This window comes from Hibiscus syriacus, unplaced genomic scaffold (assembly GCF_006381635.1).
Source record: "Hibiscus syriacus cultivar Baekdansim isolate YM2019G1 unplaced genomic scaffold, ASM638163v2 tig00110213_pilon, whole genome shotgun sequence".
In the NCBI taxonomy this organism is placed as follows: Eukaryota; Viridiplantae; Streptophyta; class Magnoliopsida; order Malvales; family Malvaceae; genus Hibiscus; species Hibiscus syriacus.
The window spans coordinates 229,227-250,985 of record NW_024062630.1 but is presented as its reverse complement, the minus strand read 5'-3'; the positions used below and the strand labels follow the sequence as shown (position 1 = coordinate 250,985).

The window sequence follows — 21,759 nt, the reverse complement described above, 5'->3', positions numbered from 1 at the left end:
TACAGGTGTCTGGAATGGACTATTGGATATGCTGGTAACTCCTGGACTATTTGTCCATTGGCTAGACTCAACTTCCTTGTCCACATTGCGCTTTCTTTTTAATGGCTGAGAGAAACTGACAGTGTTTCGGAGTGTTGCTAATGAAAGGAGAATTACAAGTTTATCTCAGAAGCTATGTATGGCACTATGGCTACATTTACAAGAAAAGCTTATAAATATATAAAATGGAGCCAAGAAAAATAAAAGAGCCTAAGTCTAACAAATGCAAATATCTTTCCCATCAGCTTACTCTAAAGTGCTAACCATAAAAACCTTCAGAATAACTTTACTACTTGATTCGAAACATTTTTGCAAAGGCCAAAATTCAGAGATCAATGTCAAGAAAAAATCATGTAAAAAAATAGTGATTCACTTGTACATATGTTTTGGAGACAATAACGATTGTAATTTGAGGAAGGGGGAGTCATAACAATGCCAAGGGAATCATTTAGCAAACAGCCATTAAAGCTGCAACGTCCAAAGTTTTTTTTCACGTAGGGAATGCTACCTAATATTCTGCTTTTAACCCAACAATGAAGCACAAGCATCAGCTTCATACATGAGTGTAGCAAGTTTATTACGTAAAACTAATATATTATCAATTAAAATTACGTTTGAAATCCAAAACATCACAAACCAAAACCCGATAGCTAGATATTCACTCTTTAGCATGTCGGGCAAAAGTTATAGAGCTAAAAATAGTTTCTAATGGCATTAGAGTGTATAAATCATCAAGCATCTGCCATTCGAAGATGCCCGCATTTCAACTTAGTTCAGCAAAAGAGCACTTTACTCAGCCCGATGCATATTATATCATCAAATACATCACCAATAACATAAATACACTGCGAACAGCTCATGTATTAAAATGAAAACGTCACAATTTCACAGCAGAGTCAGATAATGATATTGATCATTTCAATTCCACAAAGTAAACAAGCCATCGTGATAAGTTCTTGTTGTGAAAAGATGTTGAAAAAATAAATCCACAAGGTTACGTACATATTATTGTACTTACAAAGTTGCAATCAAACAAAATATAACAATAAATATCAAATGAGAGTATAAGCAAAGCACAGAAATACATATGTTGAACTACACCATAATCACCATTTTTTAAGGAAAAATGTGAAATATATTTAGACCCAACTAAAAGCGGTAAACTCGAACTTATTAATTATGAGTATTTCTAATCTTTTTAAGGCTCAAGACCTAGGGACGAAGTTATGCTTCGTCCTGAGAGGGACTGTCTCTTACTTTTTATAATTTTAAAATATATATGGATAAATATCAAATTAAATGTTGTAATTTTAGTTTATTTTGATTTTATTTCTCATTTTATATGGTTAATTATACTTTGCCCCCTCAATTTTTTATAATAAATTATACTTTGTCCCTTTGAGTTGGTATCCTAGCTTCGTCCTTATCAATGTCTTATCTTAGACTTATGAAATCATTTTACGATGGTTGAATAACTCTTGAGATTGAATGTACTTTAGAGTATCACATTACACTTATTTATGAATAACTTCAAAGTTAGGTAGATATTACTTTTGTTTTTTTTTTATAAACTAAAGTCTCAAGTTAGAGTTTCACAAACTTTTTTCTTCCCTTAACTTGTGATGATTCATCAACCTCTTTAGCTACTCAAATCGAGCAAAGAAATGATTTAATATAATATCTTGAAGGTTCAAATCATAAAAATGAACTTGGAAATATAATAAGGATAAGAAGAAATTTACCCTTAATGGTTAATTAAAGAATCTTTAAAAAATTACTCTTTTAACATAAAACTTTAAATTTAAAACAGATAAAGAAGAGGGATAGAGAAAGGAGAATGAATAAGAGACAAAGGAACAGAAGAGAGTGCACGAGAATTTAAATATTCTGCCCCTTTTCCTTCATTTATCCTAAAAACAAACCTCACTTTGACGGTCTCATAAAATAGGGTAATTACCACCTAAGCTCTTCAACTATGTATTATAGTGTTTTTATATCTTATTGGACCCATTTATTCACATCTAATTAAACTCTATTCTTAATCCAACAAGCCTAAGACATTTACTATTTGAGTGGATCATTACTAAGTCAGCATATGAATATTAATCTTGAAGTTTGAATCATTACATATTTATTCGTCTCTTATAAAAATGATAGATATATAACTAAATATTCTTCGATAAACTACTAAAATATATTTTGAGTGTATGTATTATTTGTATACTTAAAATTTAAGGCTCGTACTTTTATTTATTGAAAAATAATCTTTCCACTTTCCTATTGACGTCATGACAAAATGAATTTCAACGTCTACACAAATTGTCACTTTAATCTATATTCCTTTTGGGAGTGGTCAATGCATATTGCTGATGAGTCATTTCTATATATGTTTAATTACATGTCATGTCACTAAAATGATGAGGTGACATCACGTCATTCAAAATGATGACATGACATATATCATGTCATTAAAATGATGATATAACATATCTCATGTCACAAATTAAACACATATAAAAATATTATTCAACAACATGTGTTGATTAATAGTCAACTAATAACTTACATTCAACAATGACTATTTTGATGAAAAATTGAAACATTGAAAATTAAAATACTAAAAATAAAAGAAAAAATAAAAGTCAAAGTAATAATTAGAATAAACATTGAAAGTTAATTTTATTATTATACCTTTTCTATCCAAGAAGTGAAGTTTAGTTGTTAATAAAATTAATATTCTTTTGTTAAATTCATTGATTATGTCATTTTAATATATATATAAACTTAGAAGCCATTAACAAAAAATGAGTTTAAAAACATTAACATTTTCTTAAAGACAAAACCCAGTACATCATCCAGGGCCGGTCCAATGAGTTTTAATGCCCTGAGCGAGATAATAATTTTATGCCCCTATACTTGTACCGTATAATAGACAAAACATAAATAATTTTTTTTTAGAAAAAAATGTAATAGAAATTATAGTCAAACAATATCAATACTAATACAAACCAAAACCTACAAGACTACAAATATCACCTAAAACAATATCTTCTTATGACATGTTAAATTTTGATGTTAAAGAAGGCTGTCCTGTTCTTAATGTTATCACCCACATGCTTTATTAGTGTCTCCAAACTTCATGAGAATTAAAGGAACAAGTTAAATTTAACAAGTAATTTCTTCGGTACTCTAATTGGTTTAGTACTTTAGTCATGGAATTTTATTTACATTAGAAACAAATAAAGTGTAGGGACCAACAATTCTCGCAAACAACATGTAACCATCGAACGAAGAGCAACCAATACAGTTCATATTTACTTCTAGTTCAAACCAAAACTAAGAAATTATTCAGATAGCTTTAGTATAAAAATAATCTGGCATTTAACTTAGAAATGCATAAACACCAAATGCCATTCAGCAAATCAATAGAACCCACAAAACAATGTATTTGATGCCATTAGGAGTAAATTACCAATGGCAAAGCATTATGAGCAAATTCGAATAGCTCCCTATCAACTTAATTGATTCACCACCATTAACATCTTAAATGATACACTTGCCGATATTTTCTAATAAAAACATTAACGGTTTGAGCATAATTTTTCCTCTTCAACACTCAACCTCTCTTTAAACGATGAAATCGCCATAGTTTCATCAGAATTTATGAATAATTTGTTCTTTTCTACCCCAAGACAGAAACACCGCGCTACTTAACAAAATAAGCAACTACAAGTTCTTATACGAGTTCTAAATTCTTAGTCCTTGTGTTCGGTAACAAAATATACTTGCATCAAATAACAGTAGCACTTATCCCGAGTAAATAATTCCTGAATCGAACATCAAGATATCGGAACACGCACATCATGGCGTAATCCCCAACAAATGAGCATGCCCAATACATTATAATGCAGTGTACTTCAGTAAGTCTACGGTTTGAAGGAGTAGAAAAAAGATAAACAATACCCCAAGCAACAGTGCATTCCTCACTGGTGGCGCTGGCTTGGTTTGCTTGGCATTCAATACCTGAAAAACCAATTTCACGTAACCAATTAGAATTTACCAAAATCAAAAGAAAAATAATCATAAATCGAATGAAAGAATAAAAGAACTTGAAAAATAAACTCAAGATAGAAAGACCCACAGAGATCCATGATGTGATTCTTGCAAATCGCACAATTATCCACAACAATATCTGTATCAATCAAACAAATCAACATTAAAAAAGTAAATTGATTTTAAAATATAAAAAAAAGCAAAAAAAGGAAGTAAATTAGGGTTAGGGATTGGTACCCAAGCACAGAGGACAACAACGCTCCACTTTTTAATCTCAAAGCGTTTGGGCTTCTTAGTGGAGGAGGAAGCGTGAAATTATGCCTTAGAAAACTGCCCCTTAACATGCTGCCCTGGGCCGTCGCCCATGTGGCACATGTATTGGGCCGGCCCTGACATCATCCTTACATGGGACCAAAACCAGGCCATACCAAACCCAAACATATGTCAATTTACACCTAACAATAACTAGAAATGATGGAATCGTTTCACAATTAGTAACAATTGAAGTTGAAATTATTTAATTTAGAAAGTAAGGGGACTAAATTTTAAAAAGTTAATTTAATTATTTAATTAGTAACATATGAAAAGTACACGAACTTTAGTACATATTTTAATCTAAATAAGCATAACAAAGTCTTTATGATAATATTAAATAATTTAAAAATAATAATTTTAGAAGGGATATAAATTTACTCATTCTTTTCAATATACATTTTCACATTTGAGTTGCTATTTTTCGTTTACCCCCCCCCCCCCTTTCTTTATATAAAAAGAAAAAAAATCTATATATAAAAAAGAAAAAAAGAAGCTACACCTAAAAATCGGTGTGAATGCAGCCGTGCACTACACCCAACCTTTTTCTTTTAAAGCAGCAATAAGCAAAAACCGTTAATGGGCCCCGCACTGACCGTTGGTGTTTTGACGTCTTAACAGAAAAACATGCCTTTCAAAAAATCCCAAAATTATCTGTTTTTCTTCCTCCTCTGGCCCTAAACCCTAGCCCTAACCCTAATTTCCAATTCCCATCTCGACCTCTTTCTATTCACCATCTTTCATTTTTGGCGCTTCAATGTGTGGCTTTGATCTATAACCATGGCATGCGTAACTTATTTTTTCTCTTGTATAATCTACCAGATGCACACGATTAACCGTAATCACCTATGTTTTATATGATTTGATGGTTGCATTTTTATGAACGAATTAATTTCTGGATTCTGAGCGGTGGATCGATTTTACGGGGGGGGGAGAGAATTTTTTATTGGGTGGTGATAATGTCAAGCATCCGCGGTGGGGATTTCAATCAAAAGATTGATTATGTATTCAAAGTGGTTTTGATTGGGGATTCAGCGGTTGGGAAATCTCAGCTGCTTTCGCGTTTCTCCCGGAACCAATTCAGTTTGGATTCGAAAGCCACAATTGGCGCTGAATTCCAGCCTAAAACCCTTGAGATTGATAACAAAACTGTTAAAGCCCAAATTTGGGATACTGCTGGCCAAGAAAGGTTACATTTTACTTGTATATGCCTGAAATTTTCAATTAGTTGATATGCAAAAAAAAAAAAAAGATTTGAGGAAATGAAATAATTTAGAGTAGTACTTGTAGTAGGCAAATGATATGCATTGGAAATGATTCCAAAATGAAATTAAAGAAACCAGAATCTGATAAGAAAGTTATCATATTTTTTACGTTTGTCAATGATGACATGTAAAATCATAGTTGCCTGTCTTATGGTTAAATTTTGGAGATGATGATGCATTGGTTGCTTAAAGATTACTTAGTTGAACCCAAGGGATTTGGTGGGTCGAGATTTTCTAATTTGGTTAATGTGAGGCAGATCTTTTCAATTCAATTAGTGACACTAAAAGGCTGTTCAAAGTGGAAGGCAATGCCATGGTCATAGCAGTTGAGCTGCTTGGCCAGGCAAATACATCTAGGAATGGGTTTTAACGGTATTCAGGGAAAAATTCTTAGTCCTCCAATGAAGACTTCAAAATTTTGGTGTTGTTGAAGATACATACTCATTTTCTACCGGTTACATATTCTGAAATATTTCAAATTAGAAGATATATTTCTGACGCTGTAAAGCAGTGTCATGTAATTTATGCTATTAATAGTATGTTTGTCTTTTCATTTGTGATGGAATTGTATTAGAGTTGTCTCGAATGCTAGGCTCGAGTATTTTCCGACTTAATATCAGATTGTTTAGAACTTTATGCTGGGCTGAATTTGTGCTGAAAGTAAACGACAATTGATGGTAGATATTGAACATTTGGACATGAAAAACTCAGGTGACAGAAAAACTGCACTAGATGATGTAGGAGAGAATTATTGTTTAGCAAAGTTTCATGAATCTAATCAAATAATCTTTACTCAAGCAGATTAATGCTTATGGAACCTTGTTTTGTTGCATCAAACAACGGCATTTTGTTTCCTTCATGCTGTATGGTATGGCGAAAGTGATCCTTCTATTGTTCTCCTATCAGGTACAGGGCGGTGACTATTGCATACTACCGAGGGGCTGTAGGAGCAATGTTAGTTTACGATATGACCAAGCGTCACTCATTCGACAATATGGCTACGTGGCTAGAGGAATTGAGGGGACATGCGGATAAGAACATCGTTGTAATGCTCATCGGCAACAAGTGTGACTTGGGGAACCTAAGAGCAGTTCCAAGGGAAGATGCACAAGAGTTTGCTCAAAGAGAGAACCTGTTCTTCATGGAGACATCAGCTCTAGAATCGACCAATGTTGAAACAGCATTTCTGACAATTTTAACAGAGATATACCGAATAATCAGCAAGAAAACCCTTTCTGCTAATGATGAGTCAGACACCAATGGCGGTGCCGGTCTTCTTAGGGGAACCCGGATTATTGTTCCCAATCAAGAGCCGCAAACCCAAAAGCAAGGCGGCTGCTGTGGTGGATCATCCTAATTCTAATAACTTACCATTGTTTTTCTTTCCTTTTTGGCTAAACTTTCTTTTGATATAATTTTGCCAAGCTTTTTTTATTTGTTAATTTAGGATTTATTTGTTGTGTAATTATTATAAAAAAGTACATCCAGATTTCATAGGTAAAGGTTGTTAATTAATAGTCTCGGTTGACAGTACGAGTCCTTGATCAATTGATATTTAATTATTTTATTTCTTCCTCTGGCCTTCTTTATCTTGCATGATCGAACCAAGTTTCAATTTCATGAAATTTTATTGATAAAGTTTCGAATTTATATGATTTTTTTTATTTCAATTGAGAAAGTCATGATAATGGAGGACCAATAACGAGCAAATCTGAGCAAGAAAATTATCAACTCAACGCCCTATTGGCCAATAATTAAATGTTAGATCAGTTAGGAAATCCAAAACACCCTAATATATAAATTCAATCAAAATAAAAATTGAAAAGATAACCAGAACAAGCTCCAATCAGATTTGCACAAAACACAAAAAAAATGGAAATTTGGGGTTCTTGCATATCAAAAGTTGGTATAAAAAAAACAAAAGATGGTTTCCGTATAGACAACACCGATATTACGATATGACCACTAATACTCAAAGCCAAAGAACAGCAAAGTAAAACAGTTAAGCTAAATGCAAGTTACTTCTAGAAGGCAAGTTCATGAGGCTTCATGCCAGACTTCAAGGAAAATCTTGCAGCAAGGTAGGCTTTCAAATCCGGGACTCCCTCGATGGACTTTATTAAAGAGGCGTCAACAGCTTTCTGGTTTTCTTTCTTGTTTTCTGACAGCTTCTTCTTATCCTATATAATATGTTGAGGAAAAATAAAGCATCTCAAAATAGATTAGCTTATTCAGGACAAGCTTAAATTACACTGAATGCTAACCTCTTTTTCAGCTTCGAAGAACTCTCCCTCACCCTTCTTTTTCTTCTTCTCAACTTCCTTGACAAAGTACTTGTCATCAAACTTCTCTACGTTAACTCCAGAGATGTCAAGCTTGGTAGAAGTTGCAATAACATAGGATTGGTTTACCCGCCTTAGAGGAGCACCATTGATCTTGAATGGTCCTACAGTGAAACATGATCCAAATATAAGAAAAAGCATGAGAGAATCAAATAAAAAGAGCCACTAGTTTACTAGAAACAACAAACGTGTATCAATAACCAAGCCTCCGTATAAGATCCACAAGAGGCACACGTAGACAGTATCTACAAATGGCACCCGAGTAAATCTTGATCATGATCCATGATCGCAGGGCTTAAACACATGCATGTTGAATGGTTAAATGGATTGTATCATTACAGGATTCAACATATAAGCAGATGTGGAACAAAAGCAAAAGCACAGCATTTTGCTTGAGAAAAACACAGATATATCAGTTCAAACAGCCACAGTCTAATCAATTAATTTCCATAATTTATTACTTTAGAATGATTTGCAACTGTCTTTGATCGAAGTGCTCCATTTTTCAGTTAAAATTGAACTAACCAACCAAAATTAATTCAGCTAGGTTAATAAAAAATTCAGTCAAGTCAACCATTAACATTTTATTTAAGTTAAATTAGCTGATCTTCGGTTTGGTTACGGAAAGATTTACCAATCGAACACTACTAGAAATTTAGAATCACAGTGGCAGTTACTGGTTTCATTTCTTCAAGATAGTTTCCAAAAATGTGTTCAGCTAAGAAACAAAACATAGGCATATGTATTAATGTATGCATATACATTTAAAGAAACAGAAGTGAGGAAGAAGAAAAAAATACCAGTGACCAAAAGAAGCCCAGAAGGAAGCTGCTTCAAAAATACAACTCTCTTCCCCATAAATCTACCAGCCAACAAAATCAACACCGTACCAGGAGTAATGCTTGCTCTAAACAAATAAAACAAAGAAGGGCAAAATCTAACAATGAGAAACAAGCAACCTTAAGAGAGATCTACAAATGAATAAATCATTTCATATAAGAACCTGAGCTTGGTGGGTTTAGGCTTGCGCTTATTTAGAAGAGGCTTCTTGACATCGTCAGCTGGGTAAAACCTGGGCGGCTACTCGGCGGCAGCTGGGGCCCTAGGCTGGGGATCATGGCAGGGGAAAACGCCGCCGTGTTTGGCCTTGATGGCCCAAAGGCCACGCTTGTGGTACATTTGAGACCTGGAATACTTGCCTACACCACGAATGAGATCTGGGTTTCGGGACTTGACGGGGCTCTTCCTTTTGGCCGCCATTTCTTCTCTAAACCCTTTCTGCTCTTCGGTGAGGCGTTTGAAACTGTGAATTTGAGTGGAAATGATTAGGGTTTTTATGGAGAATGAAATTGAAGTGACTTGGAGGTAAGGGTTTGGGGTTATGAATAAATTGATGAAACGATCCAATCCAATCCGAAATTATTGCCCACTTAAGAACCAAGAAAAACTATGGGCCAAACATTTTTTTCGGTGACATAGCAAGCGTGAAAAAAGAAAACATAACTGGGGCTGCCGGATTCGAGCCCAGGTCTCCACGGCCACAACGTGGATCTCTCACCACCAAACTACAACCATTGCTGATCCATTTGTAGATTTTTTTTTATATTTAACAGCTTTTAATCTAGGTTTTCCCACTTCTAGGTAGCATAACAGTATTTGTAATTCGTGAAAAATATATATAGTCGTACTTTAAGTTGGAAAATATATGAAGTAAAATAATTAAAAGACGGTTTAAAGTAAAATAGAATGAATAGTCTTGTTATTTATGGCTTGATTCAATGATAAATTTAATGTCTTGATATTTTTATTTTGAGTTTTATTGTTAAATTATTTGGATATATTTTTATTATTAAATAACTTGTATTTTATAATAGTTATTTGGATATGTATAATTTATATTGATAATTATAATCATATTTATAATTTTAAAAAATAATAAATAATCTTTTGTATGAATTATATATGAATCAATTTAATATATAAGGCGATATATTAAATTTAATTTGATATTTTAATTTAAATTTAAATTATTGAGAAATTATTATTTTATTTAATTTTTACAAAAATAATAATACAATTTTATCAATTAAGTTATTTATATAATAGCAAAGATTTATATTGATTGAAGTCAATGATATCATTTAAATTTAAAATAGTATTAATATATTTGATAATAATGAATATACTTTATCATTATTATATGATATTTAATTATTTAAAATCATCCTTATTTAAAATTTATTGAATGATTTTAGTGATATGAAAAAAATATTTTTTTTAAAGATTTAAGTTCAAGCAATTATATTTGTAGTATGTACATAAATTGTTTATAAATCAAATTATTAACATATATTATCTTACCTTCAATGTAATATTTTAGTTTTATTTTTGTTCGAATCTTTATAATGAAGTTGTGTTGTTTTTATTATATTTTATCTTTTTTTCTAAAAAAGATTTACAGCGTAACAAAAGCTAAACCATGTACTTTACCGGTTAAGATGGCTAATAATGAAAAAATTAGTCAGCGTGTACTTTAAATATTTATTCCAGTATATAATCATATAGTGCATTACAACAATTAGTATCCACCCCTCAAAGAAAAGAAAAAAGTATATAACGTTAAATTACAACCAATTAAATCAAGCCACGTAACCAGCTTCAGTATACCCTGACCTCACCGAATGACCCTCTCTTCCCCTACTACAACACCCTGTTTTCCGCCGAGATCGCAAAAACTCTATTTTTTTTTTCATTTCAAGCAAACAAAAAAAGGCTATCTTAAATCAAAGCGATGGCCGACCCCATCGAGCCATCAACGTCATCGGGCGACACGGATCCGAATCCAATACCGATAGCTATCATACATCCGCGACGCGAGCCTTTCGAGCACGGTCTCCTACCAATCCAGAAGCTCATATTCAACGACCCGGTTGAAGCAATAACCCCTCTTAAGCAAAAGCTTTCATCGTCCTCAACTCAACGAGTCGACTCGGATGCCGTTGCCGAGTTGCTCCAGATCTCATCGGAACATGCGCGTCTAGTCATCGAAACTCTTGCGTCGGTTCTTCATTCTGAAACCGACCCGCTCGTGGCCGCCCGCCCTGATGATGTCGACGCCGTTGGTGCCGATTTTCGTGATCTGATCCTGTTTTTGTACATACAATCGTATAAGAGGCTTTTGCCGCGCTCACACAAGGACTCCGCCGCGGTTGCGGATGTCTGGCCTTCCACGTCTGCCTTTGATGGTTACTTGTCGGCCCTTTCGCCTTTGCAGGTAAGAAATTTGACCCTACGTCATTTCTGTTTTTTCAAGGGTGAAACTTGGTTTTTTTAATTGGATACGTAGTTGTTGAAACATATGTAGTTATTGATTTAATATCAATGTTATTTTATACAATGTGGTAGATTCATGGCCATTTTGGAAAATTCACAATAACAAAAAATTGACTCTTGGTTGGCATTTGGGAAAGAGCTAGTTGTGGTTCCATATTTTGGCAATTGGCAACCTGAAGTTTTGAATCTTTTGGATAATTGACGCTATGTCTGGTGCATAGTACTTGTGTTTTGGGTGCAAATACTATGCAAAAAGTCTTTTAATATACTAAAGCATTAATTTAATTTTTTTTATGCCAACATTGCATGATTATAGTTTATACTTAATAATTATGTTTAAGTATGTTTTACATTTTATGTATTTATTTTGATAAAATAGGATTTTGCTTTATTTTTTGGATATGATCTATGTTTTTGTTAGTTCTTAAAAATGCATATAAAGAAATAAACATCATTTTATCCATCGGTGTTGTCTTTTAGCTCAATTCAAAATAGCAGCCAAGGAGACCACTAGAGGGGGGTCAAAAGTAATAACTAAAAGGTAGCACAGGCTTAAAATTATAGTGCTCCATGTGTTTGGTTATACTATTTGTTTCTTTTTTTTAGTTATACATGCGAGGCATTTCAGCATTTATAAGCTTAAGAAGTTGGGATGGGTTCTGGACACACAAATAAATCATTAATTTAACCACACCCAAAAAGACCATTATAAGAAAAAGGAAAACAACAAAACTAATAACTGTGAGGGAGCATAAGTTTAAAGTTATAGTCCTCACCATGTTTTTTTTTGTTCTAAAGAATGTATTATTGCATTTTTTAAGCCTAAGAAATTGGGATGGGTGCTGTGCAAAAATATAATGAATAGAAATCGAGAGGCAGAGTTTTTATTTCTTTAGTTTGATTGTTCATGTTTTTATTTCCCCCTCTCCCTGCTGCTTTAAGATTGCTGTAAAATATGATTAATTTTGCTGGCACTGTGGCTGGGGAGATTGTTATTAGAATCTGAGATAGTGGGAGCATTTGCTAATCGCCATATCCAGCTATGTATCTCATTAACATGGATCTCACCATTCTCTAATCATTTGTAAGAATTATAGATCTATTTGCTATTTGAAATTAATGGTTGCAGACATTACAGTGAATCACACACTTATACTTGCGTTGGTGGTTCTTCTCATTGTAGCTTGTCCGCAGCAACAGCCGTCGATTTATGCCATCACCAGCTGATGAAGAGGCCCACCAGCTCTCCTATCTGCAAAAGCACTTGGCTAATATTCTCTTTCTTCTGTCAGAGCCTGTGGAAGGGGAAGGGGAAGAGTCTCTGGTTTGTAGTACTACTTCTTGCTATATGTAGTTTGGAGTGTTCTTTTCAGTTTTGTATTTCTCAATACAATCAAAACTGAGAAAGTTGAAATATGAGTCAAGGGTTGCAATTATTTTTGTTGGTTTCAGAATAATCTTTTGTTGCATTTTAATTATTGATGTCTTTGTAGTTCATATATGGAGTGCAATTTTGTAGGCCTACCATGTGGTAACTGTAGTCTTAAGGATAAAAGGTGAAAGCACAGTGGAATGATTTAAGTGGTTGCACTTAGTAGAGCCAAACATTCATGTAGAATAGTTTTGAGCTGGGATGTAATCTGGCTTTTTATAAAATGTCCTTATGTGTTCTATGTTCTAGTCTTTGAGGGCATTGCCTGGATTGTTTTATTGATAACTTTGCAATAGGTATAAAAACCCTTCCATTTGTTATGGAACAACCGGATCCTTAAAGTGCAGATTCTCTCTTTATGCATTGGTTTCCTTGCATTAGGAATGGTTTGTTTTAGTGCTAAACCTGTCTTTATGATGCAAGGAAAGTTGGGTCCTCATTTGTGTGTATGAAATAAGAAATGCAGGCAATTTTAACTGAAAGAGGGTAAAAGAACTCAGCCATGTTTTCAGTAATCAATCTCTGACTTTAACATGAGTTATTTCGTTGAAAAATGTTCAGAATGTAAATTGGAGCTCTTATGAATCTTTCTGAAATATGAGCCAATTTGACCATGCCGTATCATTTTGTAATCTTTTGCTTTGTTATAGTCTCTTAATTCTTCCTCTTAGTTATCAGACAGGCTGTCATAACTTTCTTACTATGTGTGCTTGGTCTTTCACTATTTCTTTCTCATTGTTGTGTATCTCTTACTCTATATTTTGTTGGTTTGCTCATGTAACTACTGTTCCTTCAGGTTTTAACTATGGAAGGGTTTGAGCACCTTGGTTTTCTGATTCAATTCGATGATAAGGGATCTGAAACAGTTCCTTTAAACCAAGCTGCTCCTTTTTTTGCTAATTCAGATCCAGACATGCCTGCTGTGCCTGTTCCAGTATCACAAGTTCATGATTGGCTTCTGCAAAATATAGCTTCTTCTTTGGAACGCATTCCTGAAAAGGCTTCTGCAAAAGAAAATGGTCCTTCTAGTGGCTCTGACCAGGATGTTACTATGACTGATGCTAGTCCACGTTCAGCCAAAGCCTTACCTAGTGCGAGGAGTCCATGTTTCATTGAGGGAGTCTCTAAATCATCTTATGTAAAGCAGGCATCTGATATTAACAATTCTTCTGTGAAGGTTAGTTTATGTTTGCATTGTGGTTTCATGAAACCTGACAATTTTCATGGGGTATTTGCTGTGTACTTTGGCAAAACCTAAAAGTTGTTGGCATAGACCAATTAGCGTACTGCTTTCCTCAAAATTGAAGGGTCCAATAATTATCGTTTGATATCCAATTATTCCAACAACTTTTATTGAAGTATTGATGATTGTTTTACATTTAAGTACGATGCGGCTTGAAACACCTCTAACTTTACATGATTTTATAATTTCAGGTTATTAATTGCCATGATTCAACTATTTACATTTTAGCGCCTTTGAGATATGTTGTCATTTATGGATGCTCGGATGCTACTATTGTTCTTGGAGCTGTTGGCAAGGTATCATTGCCTTGCCTTTTGTGCTGTTAACTATTGTTGCATTAATTTTTGGAACCACTGGAACATTTTAATTTGGATACAGATTTGTCGGCTTGAAACACCTCTAACTTTACATGATTTTATAATTTCAGTTATTAATTGCCATGATTCAACTATTTACATTTTAGCGCCTTTGAGATATGTTGTCATTTATGGATGCTCGGATGCACTATTGTTCTTGGAGCTGTTGGCAAGGTATCATTGCCTTGCCTTTTGTGCTGTTAACTATTGTTGCATTAATTTTTGGAACCACTGGAACATTTTAATTTGGATACAGATTTGTTTTTCCTTTGTTAATACAGTCATGTTCAAATTGCTGAGAACATATCTCTGGTCTTTTGAACTGAAACTCGGAAATCAATTTGTTCTGTTGTTTCTCCTTTAATGTTCTTATTCACTGTTCTACTGACTGGAAAATGTCAATCACTATTAAAGAAGTTACCAAAGACAATTGAAAGGTGATCATACATCTTACTGTTTGATTCCTTATGTTTTACTTTTAGGATAGGGCTCTTGTATCTTTCCTTTCATCTGCCTAGCACGTCTGATCTTGAATTGTTCATGGTTGGAATGTCTCTAGGTGTAATGTAAAGACTCAATTTTCTCATTTTTGAAACTCTGTCATCTAATTATGGTTTTGTATTAGTCTTTACTGTTGCAATAATTCTCTCTTATGAGAACACTTTATGTGCTTCTCCACCTCCTCCCTTTTCATATTTTTTTTAACTTACTGTACTCCCTTGTAAAACTGTCAATCTGATGTCTACACACCTTAACTGTCAATCGTGCTCTCAATCATGAATCTAATATGACATCTTTTGGTCATTGCAGTCTGTAAGAATTGAACACTGTGAACGTGTTCATGTGATTATAGCAGCGAAACGAGTCTGCATTGCCAATTGTCGTGAGTGTGTATTCTTTTTGGGAGTGAACCAACGTCCCCTTGTTCTTGGCGATAACAACAAGCTACAGGTGAGTGAACCAAGCCAACCACTTTACATTGCAACGGGAATCTAATTTAATGGCACTTGAGTTTTGCAGTGAGTATTATAAATTAACTTCTGAGTAATTCCCAACTAGTCTTAATTGATGGGGGAAAGAAATTCAATTAGTCAATGATCCATATGCTGGACACGGGGCACAAGGGGTAGGAGAATGTTATTAAGGTTATTATAACAACTTGGTCATTCTTAGTAACCTCAACTGACAAGCAAGAAAAATTACTTTTAGCTAAACTTCTGTGATCTTTTATACATATTTTCTAAACTAAGGTCTTTGAACATTTGTTTGAGCTTGCATTTAGCATTTGATTTGTTTGTACTGTCATCATTGGTTGGCTATTGTTGCTGTCTTATCCATTCTATCTGTTAATTTGCAATGGTGGGCAATTTGGAATTTTCTTCTGGACATCTTAATGCAAATTGATGCTATCAGCTTATCATTATTATGGACAGTATATTTCTCAAATTTTAATTTTAGCATATCGATATCTAATTATGCTGCAAAACAGAATAAGAACCCTTCCAGATTACAGGAGGAGAGCATCCTAAGAAGGCATTCTTTGTTTCTTTCTCCAGCTGCTAGATATGGGCCCCATACATAACATTTTTCACTTTTCAGTTCCATCTTGCATGTATTTCGTGTTGGTTTTTGGGTGTTATCACCTGTATGAACTTGAATACTTAGGAATACCGACAGTTTGGAAAATCTTTTCTTAAATTGTCAGGTGGCTCCGTATAATACGTACTACTCCCAATTGGAGGAGCACATGGCTGATGTCGGCATCTTGTCAACTATCAATAAATGGGACGAAGCTTTGCCAATTGGAGCGGTTGATCCACATGATTCATTATCTCATCCTGCAGGTGTTTCTGATGCTCAAACCGAGTCAACTACACGCCTAGATCCCGATCAGTTCACAAGTTTCCTGGTAAGCTTAGGTGTATTTCATTTCTAAGCTTGGGGTACTTGTGCATCTTTTTATTTATTGAATCATTGATATTGTTAGAGGATGACATAAGCATTTCTTAAACACAGATTCCAAACTGGTTTGAAGGTGCATCTACTGGATCGACAAAGGACAACCCTTTCCCCTTACCTGATGCTTACTTGACATCTCAACAGAGAAATGTAAATTCACTAAGCCTAACGGAGGATGACAAACTTTTGACTTTATAGTTTGAGTCGTTTTTACCTACAATCCCAGAATCAATGTTTATTTAAAATTAATGCTTGATATTTTTCAACTTTCAATTTTGAGTCAACTGAAATTGTGCCTTCTTCCCAATGTTATCTACAGCAAAATAATTTAAGTGAGATAAAGCAAATATTGAGAGAAGCACCTCTTGAAGAAAATCGGAAAAGAGAGTTATCGAGTGCTCTTCACGTGTACTTCAGAGACTGGTTATATGGTAAGTCAATTTCTATCTTTTCTTTGTTTAAGTTCATCTTACATTTCCATATTGGCGATTTTCATTATTGTTCTGGCGGATTCGTGGTTCTAGTTGTTTACTTGGGTTTGTTGATAATATTATATGGCAGCTTCTGGAAATATTCGTCAACTGTACTGTCTACAAAGCGACTGATACCTCAGACAGTCATGCAGCATGTTTCGACGAGGTATAGAAGAATATAGTTTACGGCTTTCTTTCGGGAAATTTTATGGATTGGCTCATGTGCCGAGATGCTAATCTCAATGTAATGTTCTTTTTTGATGAAAAGAAATAATTTATTTTTGTAGTATTTGTTAACTTGTGATTGGTTATTTCTCCTTCGGTCGATCCCTGTGAGTTCAAATTCTGAAATTTCTTTGTATCCAGGTTTTTCTTCTCTTTTGCTCTTAAATTTGGTCTTGATGGCACCAATGTCGTAAAAAACCAGAGCAGATTCGAGTTAAACCGGTCGCCGGTTCAGTATATTGAAAATGCTATGGAAAAGAAGCTTACCGTAAGGTAATAAAAACGGTAGGCTACTACAAATGTTACAACAGTTTAGGTATACAAATTATCTTGGGGGTAACATTTACAGTAACCTACTGAGAATAACTGCGACAGCCTTGTTTTGTAAATATTTGATTTGTTACAACATTTGTAACATTTGGATAGTACCTAATTGGCAAATTTACACTTGCAACAAAACTCTGCATTTGTCCAGAGAGCTATGGAATCGACTTGTTAAAGCCATGAAAATCAAACTTGCATGATTCACAAGCATTCTTTTAAGCGAAGTTTCAGATTACGAAAAGCATGTCATTTAGCATGTTTTAACTTTACACGTACACAAATAACGGATTGTTTGGGTTTTCAATGACCCACTTGGAGCGGAAATCAGATGATGAAAACACTTAAAAGTAAGTTTTAGGCACAAAACAACCAACAATTGCAGCTGCATAGAGCTAAAATCCGAAGCCAAAAACACTGCAAAGTACACGACATAAGTTTAGACACACTTACCAACACCCTCAGTAACGAGAATCACAGCAAACCTAGAGAGAAGCCAAAAACACTGAAAAGTACACGACATTAGTTTTAGACACAACTTGCCAACACCCACAGTAACGAGAATCACAGCAAACTAGAGAGTGCGGCGAATATGCTGCATGGAGGTGTTGTCCATATCAGACGGCTCAAGTTCCATATATTGCCTCCTGCTTTGGTGAGACAACTGAAGCCCACCGGAAAATTGACTGTTAACAGGCTCTGAGAACTGTTCCAGACCGAAATGAGGTGGTATCTCGTGAGAGCTACTACCGGAGTTGTTGCCTTTGAACCCCAAGAGGCGTTTGAGTAGGGGTCATACTGCACCATGAGGCATTACTGGTTGAGACACAGAAGAAGAGACGTCAGTATTTATCATGTCGTTTATCCCAGGAGTCATGCCTGATTTCTGGAGCCCCATGGTTGATTTGACAGAAGAGAGCACGGTTTGAATCAACAACTCCCGTTAAGCATTCTCCCGAAGGAATCCCAGCACTAGAAAAGCCAGTCTCGGCTGGAGTTCCCTGCAGGAAAAAGTTTGATGAAGGAGACTCTGAATTGTTTTGCCATGGATGTGGAACCCATCCTGTAGCCGTGTTTTGGTTTACAGACACGTGTTCTGACGATCTCGATGGCGGCCACACATCCCTTCTGGAAAGCCTCGGGTAAGCCGTGAAATCCATGATAAAGCTTCCACCTCTATTGCCGCTTTCTGTTGTAACAAGCATCAAATTGGCACGCCATTAAGTATCACACGGTATAGTAGAAACTGCAAGTCATTCTCTTGCGATTACCTAACAAAGAAGAATTTCAAAATAAAAGATGACAAATCTAACCAGTAATAGATGAAGAAAGGCGGCCATAACGAGAGGATAACAATGATCCCAGTGGCGGTTTCCTCCTTCGCTCATTATGACCTGCTAGCCGCCTACGGCAACTCCGTTTCTCTTGGTCAAATTCAGGAAGCTGATGAAACCTGAATAGAAACTACCACATGAAATCAAACCAAACAACAAGAAATAGATGGCTATACAACAAAAGGATGATTCTTCCTTTTGCAACCCAGTATGGCAAGAAAATATAATTCAAGCATTATCTAAAGCTGCATCACCTAAAATCGTTCATCAGTACATAGAAAATCTAAATAACTCCCAATATGTCCCTAAACTACAAAGCGTTGAACATTGTGACAAAATCTAAACACTTTGCCAAAAAAACAAATTAACCAAAAATTACAGTCGTTACTCAAATAAGGTCTATACCCCTTCACTAGAATAGACTCCATTATGCAAATCCGAACATAAAGAACCGAAAACATCAAGCCAAAAAAAAAACACTAAGAACAAGAAACTTGGATTAAACAGCTGCAAATTAAGAACACTAGAAGCTCTACAACGAACTATTACTACGAAGGAAAAGGCCAAAAAAATGTTGGGAAAAAGGAGAAAGATGGGAGCTAAAAATGGGGGCTGACCTGCTACACTGCTGACAAAACCTTTGCTCAAGACCAGCAACAATGACTTTAGGTGCCTTAGAATGCATACTACAAACTTTATGCCTTGAATAGTATGCTTTTGCATCACTCAGATCCACTTTGCACCCTTCCACTTGACATCTTGGAGGCAGAGCACTCTGCACAATTCCACCCCTGGGCTTCTTACCCGACCCGGATGAGCTTGAAACCCGGACCTGGCTTGGTTGGAGTCCCACCAACACCAGCAGCTGCTGATGTACTCTCGAAGTAGATCTTTGACCGAACTTCAACCGTTGAGTGACTCGGTGGACGAGTTGGTGGAAGAACCACCTGAGTCTGTCATTGAGCCCGAAGCCATTTCCATGAGCTCTGTCTACTGCCCGTTCATGAGCTTTTTTGTTTGCTTATTGTGGGTCATGAAAATGGGAGGAAAATTAAGTGTTTTATTTATTTATTATTATCTCACTTCACTCTACAAACACCCCCAAGAAAATTACTTTTTAAAAATAAAAAAGAAGCTGATTAGAACAATATGATTTTAGTGTCTGAAATTTAGAATTAATTTATAAGTTTGATCTATAACCTGAGGACTTTTGCTAGAGTAAACCCAATGAAAAATAAAGGTAAAAATAGACACCTGACACTGAAGTTGACTCCATGCCAGCAAGAACCCAGGAACTTTTGTCTGTCACTTACAAAGAGAATTAAATAATAATAAAAATATAAAAGAAAATGAACAGTGACCTTCCCTTGACCTTTTATTTAAATAACACTTTTAAAATTATTTTTAATTTAATATTATTTTATAAAACGTAAAACTTGTCATTCAAAACTTTTAAAAGTCATATTTCGTATGGGACGTCTTTAATCTTTTCGACATTCATGTTAGTAAATTTTAATTTGTATAATTAGTCATTTTCTTTTATTTTATTTTTAAAATATTTAGTTTTTAATATTTTAAATTTTGATTAAATCAAATTATCTTTTGTTCAAAAAAAATATTTTGATTAAATATTAAAATATTATGGGTTATTACTCCAAAATAAATAAGAACAAAATAATCATTTATACAAATATTAAAAGACACAAAATTATATTAAACTTGAATAATTTATTATAAATTTAAATTAACTTATTATAAGAGGAAAAAATAATTATTATACACTCATTACAACTTGAATAAATTTAATGTAATTGAAATATTGTATTATAACAAGAATGAAAATACGATACTCATAAACAATAAAAATAAAAGATGACTTCTACGGGAATGAAATTTATAATATGATAGTGGTCGATTTCACATGAGATTTTTTTCGTATTAGTTGTTATTTAGTAAGGTCTTCATCGTAATTGTTTTTGCCATCGGCATTTATCTCCAACATTGTTGGTATCAATATTATTAGTATAACAATTGCAGAGGTATCTAAGCAACAAAAAAAAAGTGACATCATTGATTGAATTGTTGGATTAGTTATGTTGATACTAATGGCGAAACATCACTAATCAATATGATGTACGAGTTAAATATTGGGTTTGATACTACTTTTGTATAATAATATTGTGATGGAATCGACATAATGGAGCAAAATATTAACGTATGATGTGGACCATGCGGTGTTCTAAGCAATGCAGTTGATGACAAGTTTGAAGAGTTTCTTCATAATTGATTAGTTGAATGACGATGATGTTATTTCGGTTGACATTTTTTTCGCGTCAATAAATATGTCTTATTCATTTTTTATCTAACAATAGATACAATTTCCCGTGTTGCATTAATCATACCATGCTATCACTCAAAACTCAATATCATAGCTTGAAATAAGATATTGATCAAGAATGTGACAATTCATGGCTTTCAAATCGTCAACCACTCATTATATTTTCTTTCCAATCAATATATTTTCTTTTCAATCAATATCGTCTAAATCAATAACTACTATAAGAATAGAATGTACGAATCCAAACTGTTACAATACACGATCACTCAAATAACACTAAAAATCACTTAACATATAAGTGGTAGAATCACATGTTGTACAATTAAGGGAACACTCAACTTAGATGAGATGCAAACCCTCAAATCAATATTGAAATACAGTATTCTTTAAACCATAAAACAAAAATTATATTTATTATCAATTGTGAATTTAGCAAATAAGTTTAAAGTTATCACGATATTAATATAAAAATTATAATTGCTAACATGTACTTCAAAAATTGATAATTTGATATATCAAATCTCTTTCAAAAATTGTGATGATCTAAGTTTGCTACTCATGTGTCCAACAAGAACAAATATACTTACATTAGCTCATTGAAATTGTAAAAATAATTTATTACTTGTCAATAATAAATTAAATCACGTACCTAGAGGGAAGACAAATTGATCATAAGGAAATTAACATAGAAAAGGTATGTGATACTATGTCTATGCAAGATTAATAGGCATCCA

The 21,759-nt window shown here is 34.1% G+C and overlaps 2 protein-coding genes, 1 long non-coding RNA gene and 2 pseudogenes across 3 annotated transcripts; 2 read left to right on the top strand and 3 right to left on the bottom strand.

Moving 5' to 3' along the window:
* Positions 1 to 31: 31 nt before the first annotated feature.
* Positions 32 to 4,318, bottom strand: LOC120113638. Its single transcript, XR_005515332.1, has 3 exons — positions 4,181 to 4,318; positions 4,003 to 4,062; positions 32 to 105 (listed from the first exon to the last, which is right to left on the bottom strand). It is a non-coding gene; the product is annotated as an uncharacterized LOC120113638 (long non-coding RNA).
* A 1,045-nt stretch (positions 4,319 to 5,363) lies between these two features.
* Positions 5,364 to 7,127, top strand: LOC120113647 (ras-related protein RABA4d-like). Its single transcript, XM_039134728.1, has 2 exons — positions 5,364 to 5,593; positions 6,576 to 7,127. The coding sequence occupies exons 1-2, from the start codon at positions 5,364 to 5,366 to the stop codon at positions 7,024 to 7,026; spliced, it is 681 nt and encodes a 226-aa protein (XP_038990659.1). The 3' UTR covers positions 7,027 to 7,127.
* A 415-nt stretch (positions 7,128 to 7,542) lies between these two features.
* LOC120113756 lies at positions 7,543 to 9,357 on the bottom strand (annotated as a pseudogene).
* A 1,374-nt stretch (positions 9,358 to 10,731) lies between these two features.
* LOC120113755 (TBCC domain-containing protein 1-like) lies at positions 10,732 to 17,025 on the top strand. The gene is made up of 9 exons (XM_039134803.1): positions 10,732 to 11,285; positions 12,528 to 12,668; positions 13,573 to 13,953; positions 14,211 to 14,315; positions 15,186 to 15,326; positions 16,081 to 16,284; positions 16,392 to 16,484; positions 16,654 to 16,765; positions 16,896 to 17,025. Exons 1-9 carry the CDS (start codon positions 10,803 to 10,805, stop codon positions 16,937 to 16,939), a joined length of 1,704 nt encoding a protein of 567 aa, XP_038990734.1. The 5' UTR covers positions 10,732 to 10,802; the 3' UTR covers positions 16,940 to 17,025.
* Positions 17,026 to 17,736: 711 nt separating this feature from the next.
* On the bottom strand, positions 17,737 to 19,713 carry LOC120113628 (annotated as a pseudogene).
* Between the last annotated feature and the right edge of the window lie 2,046 nt (positions 19,714 to 21,759).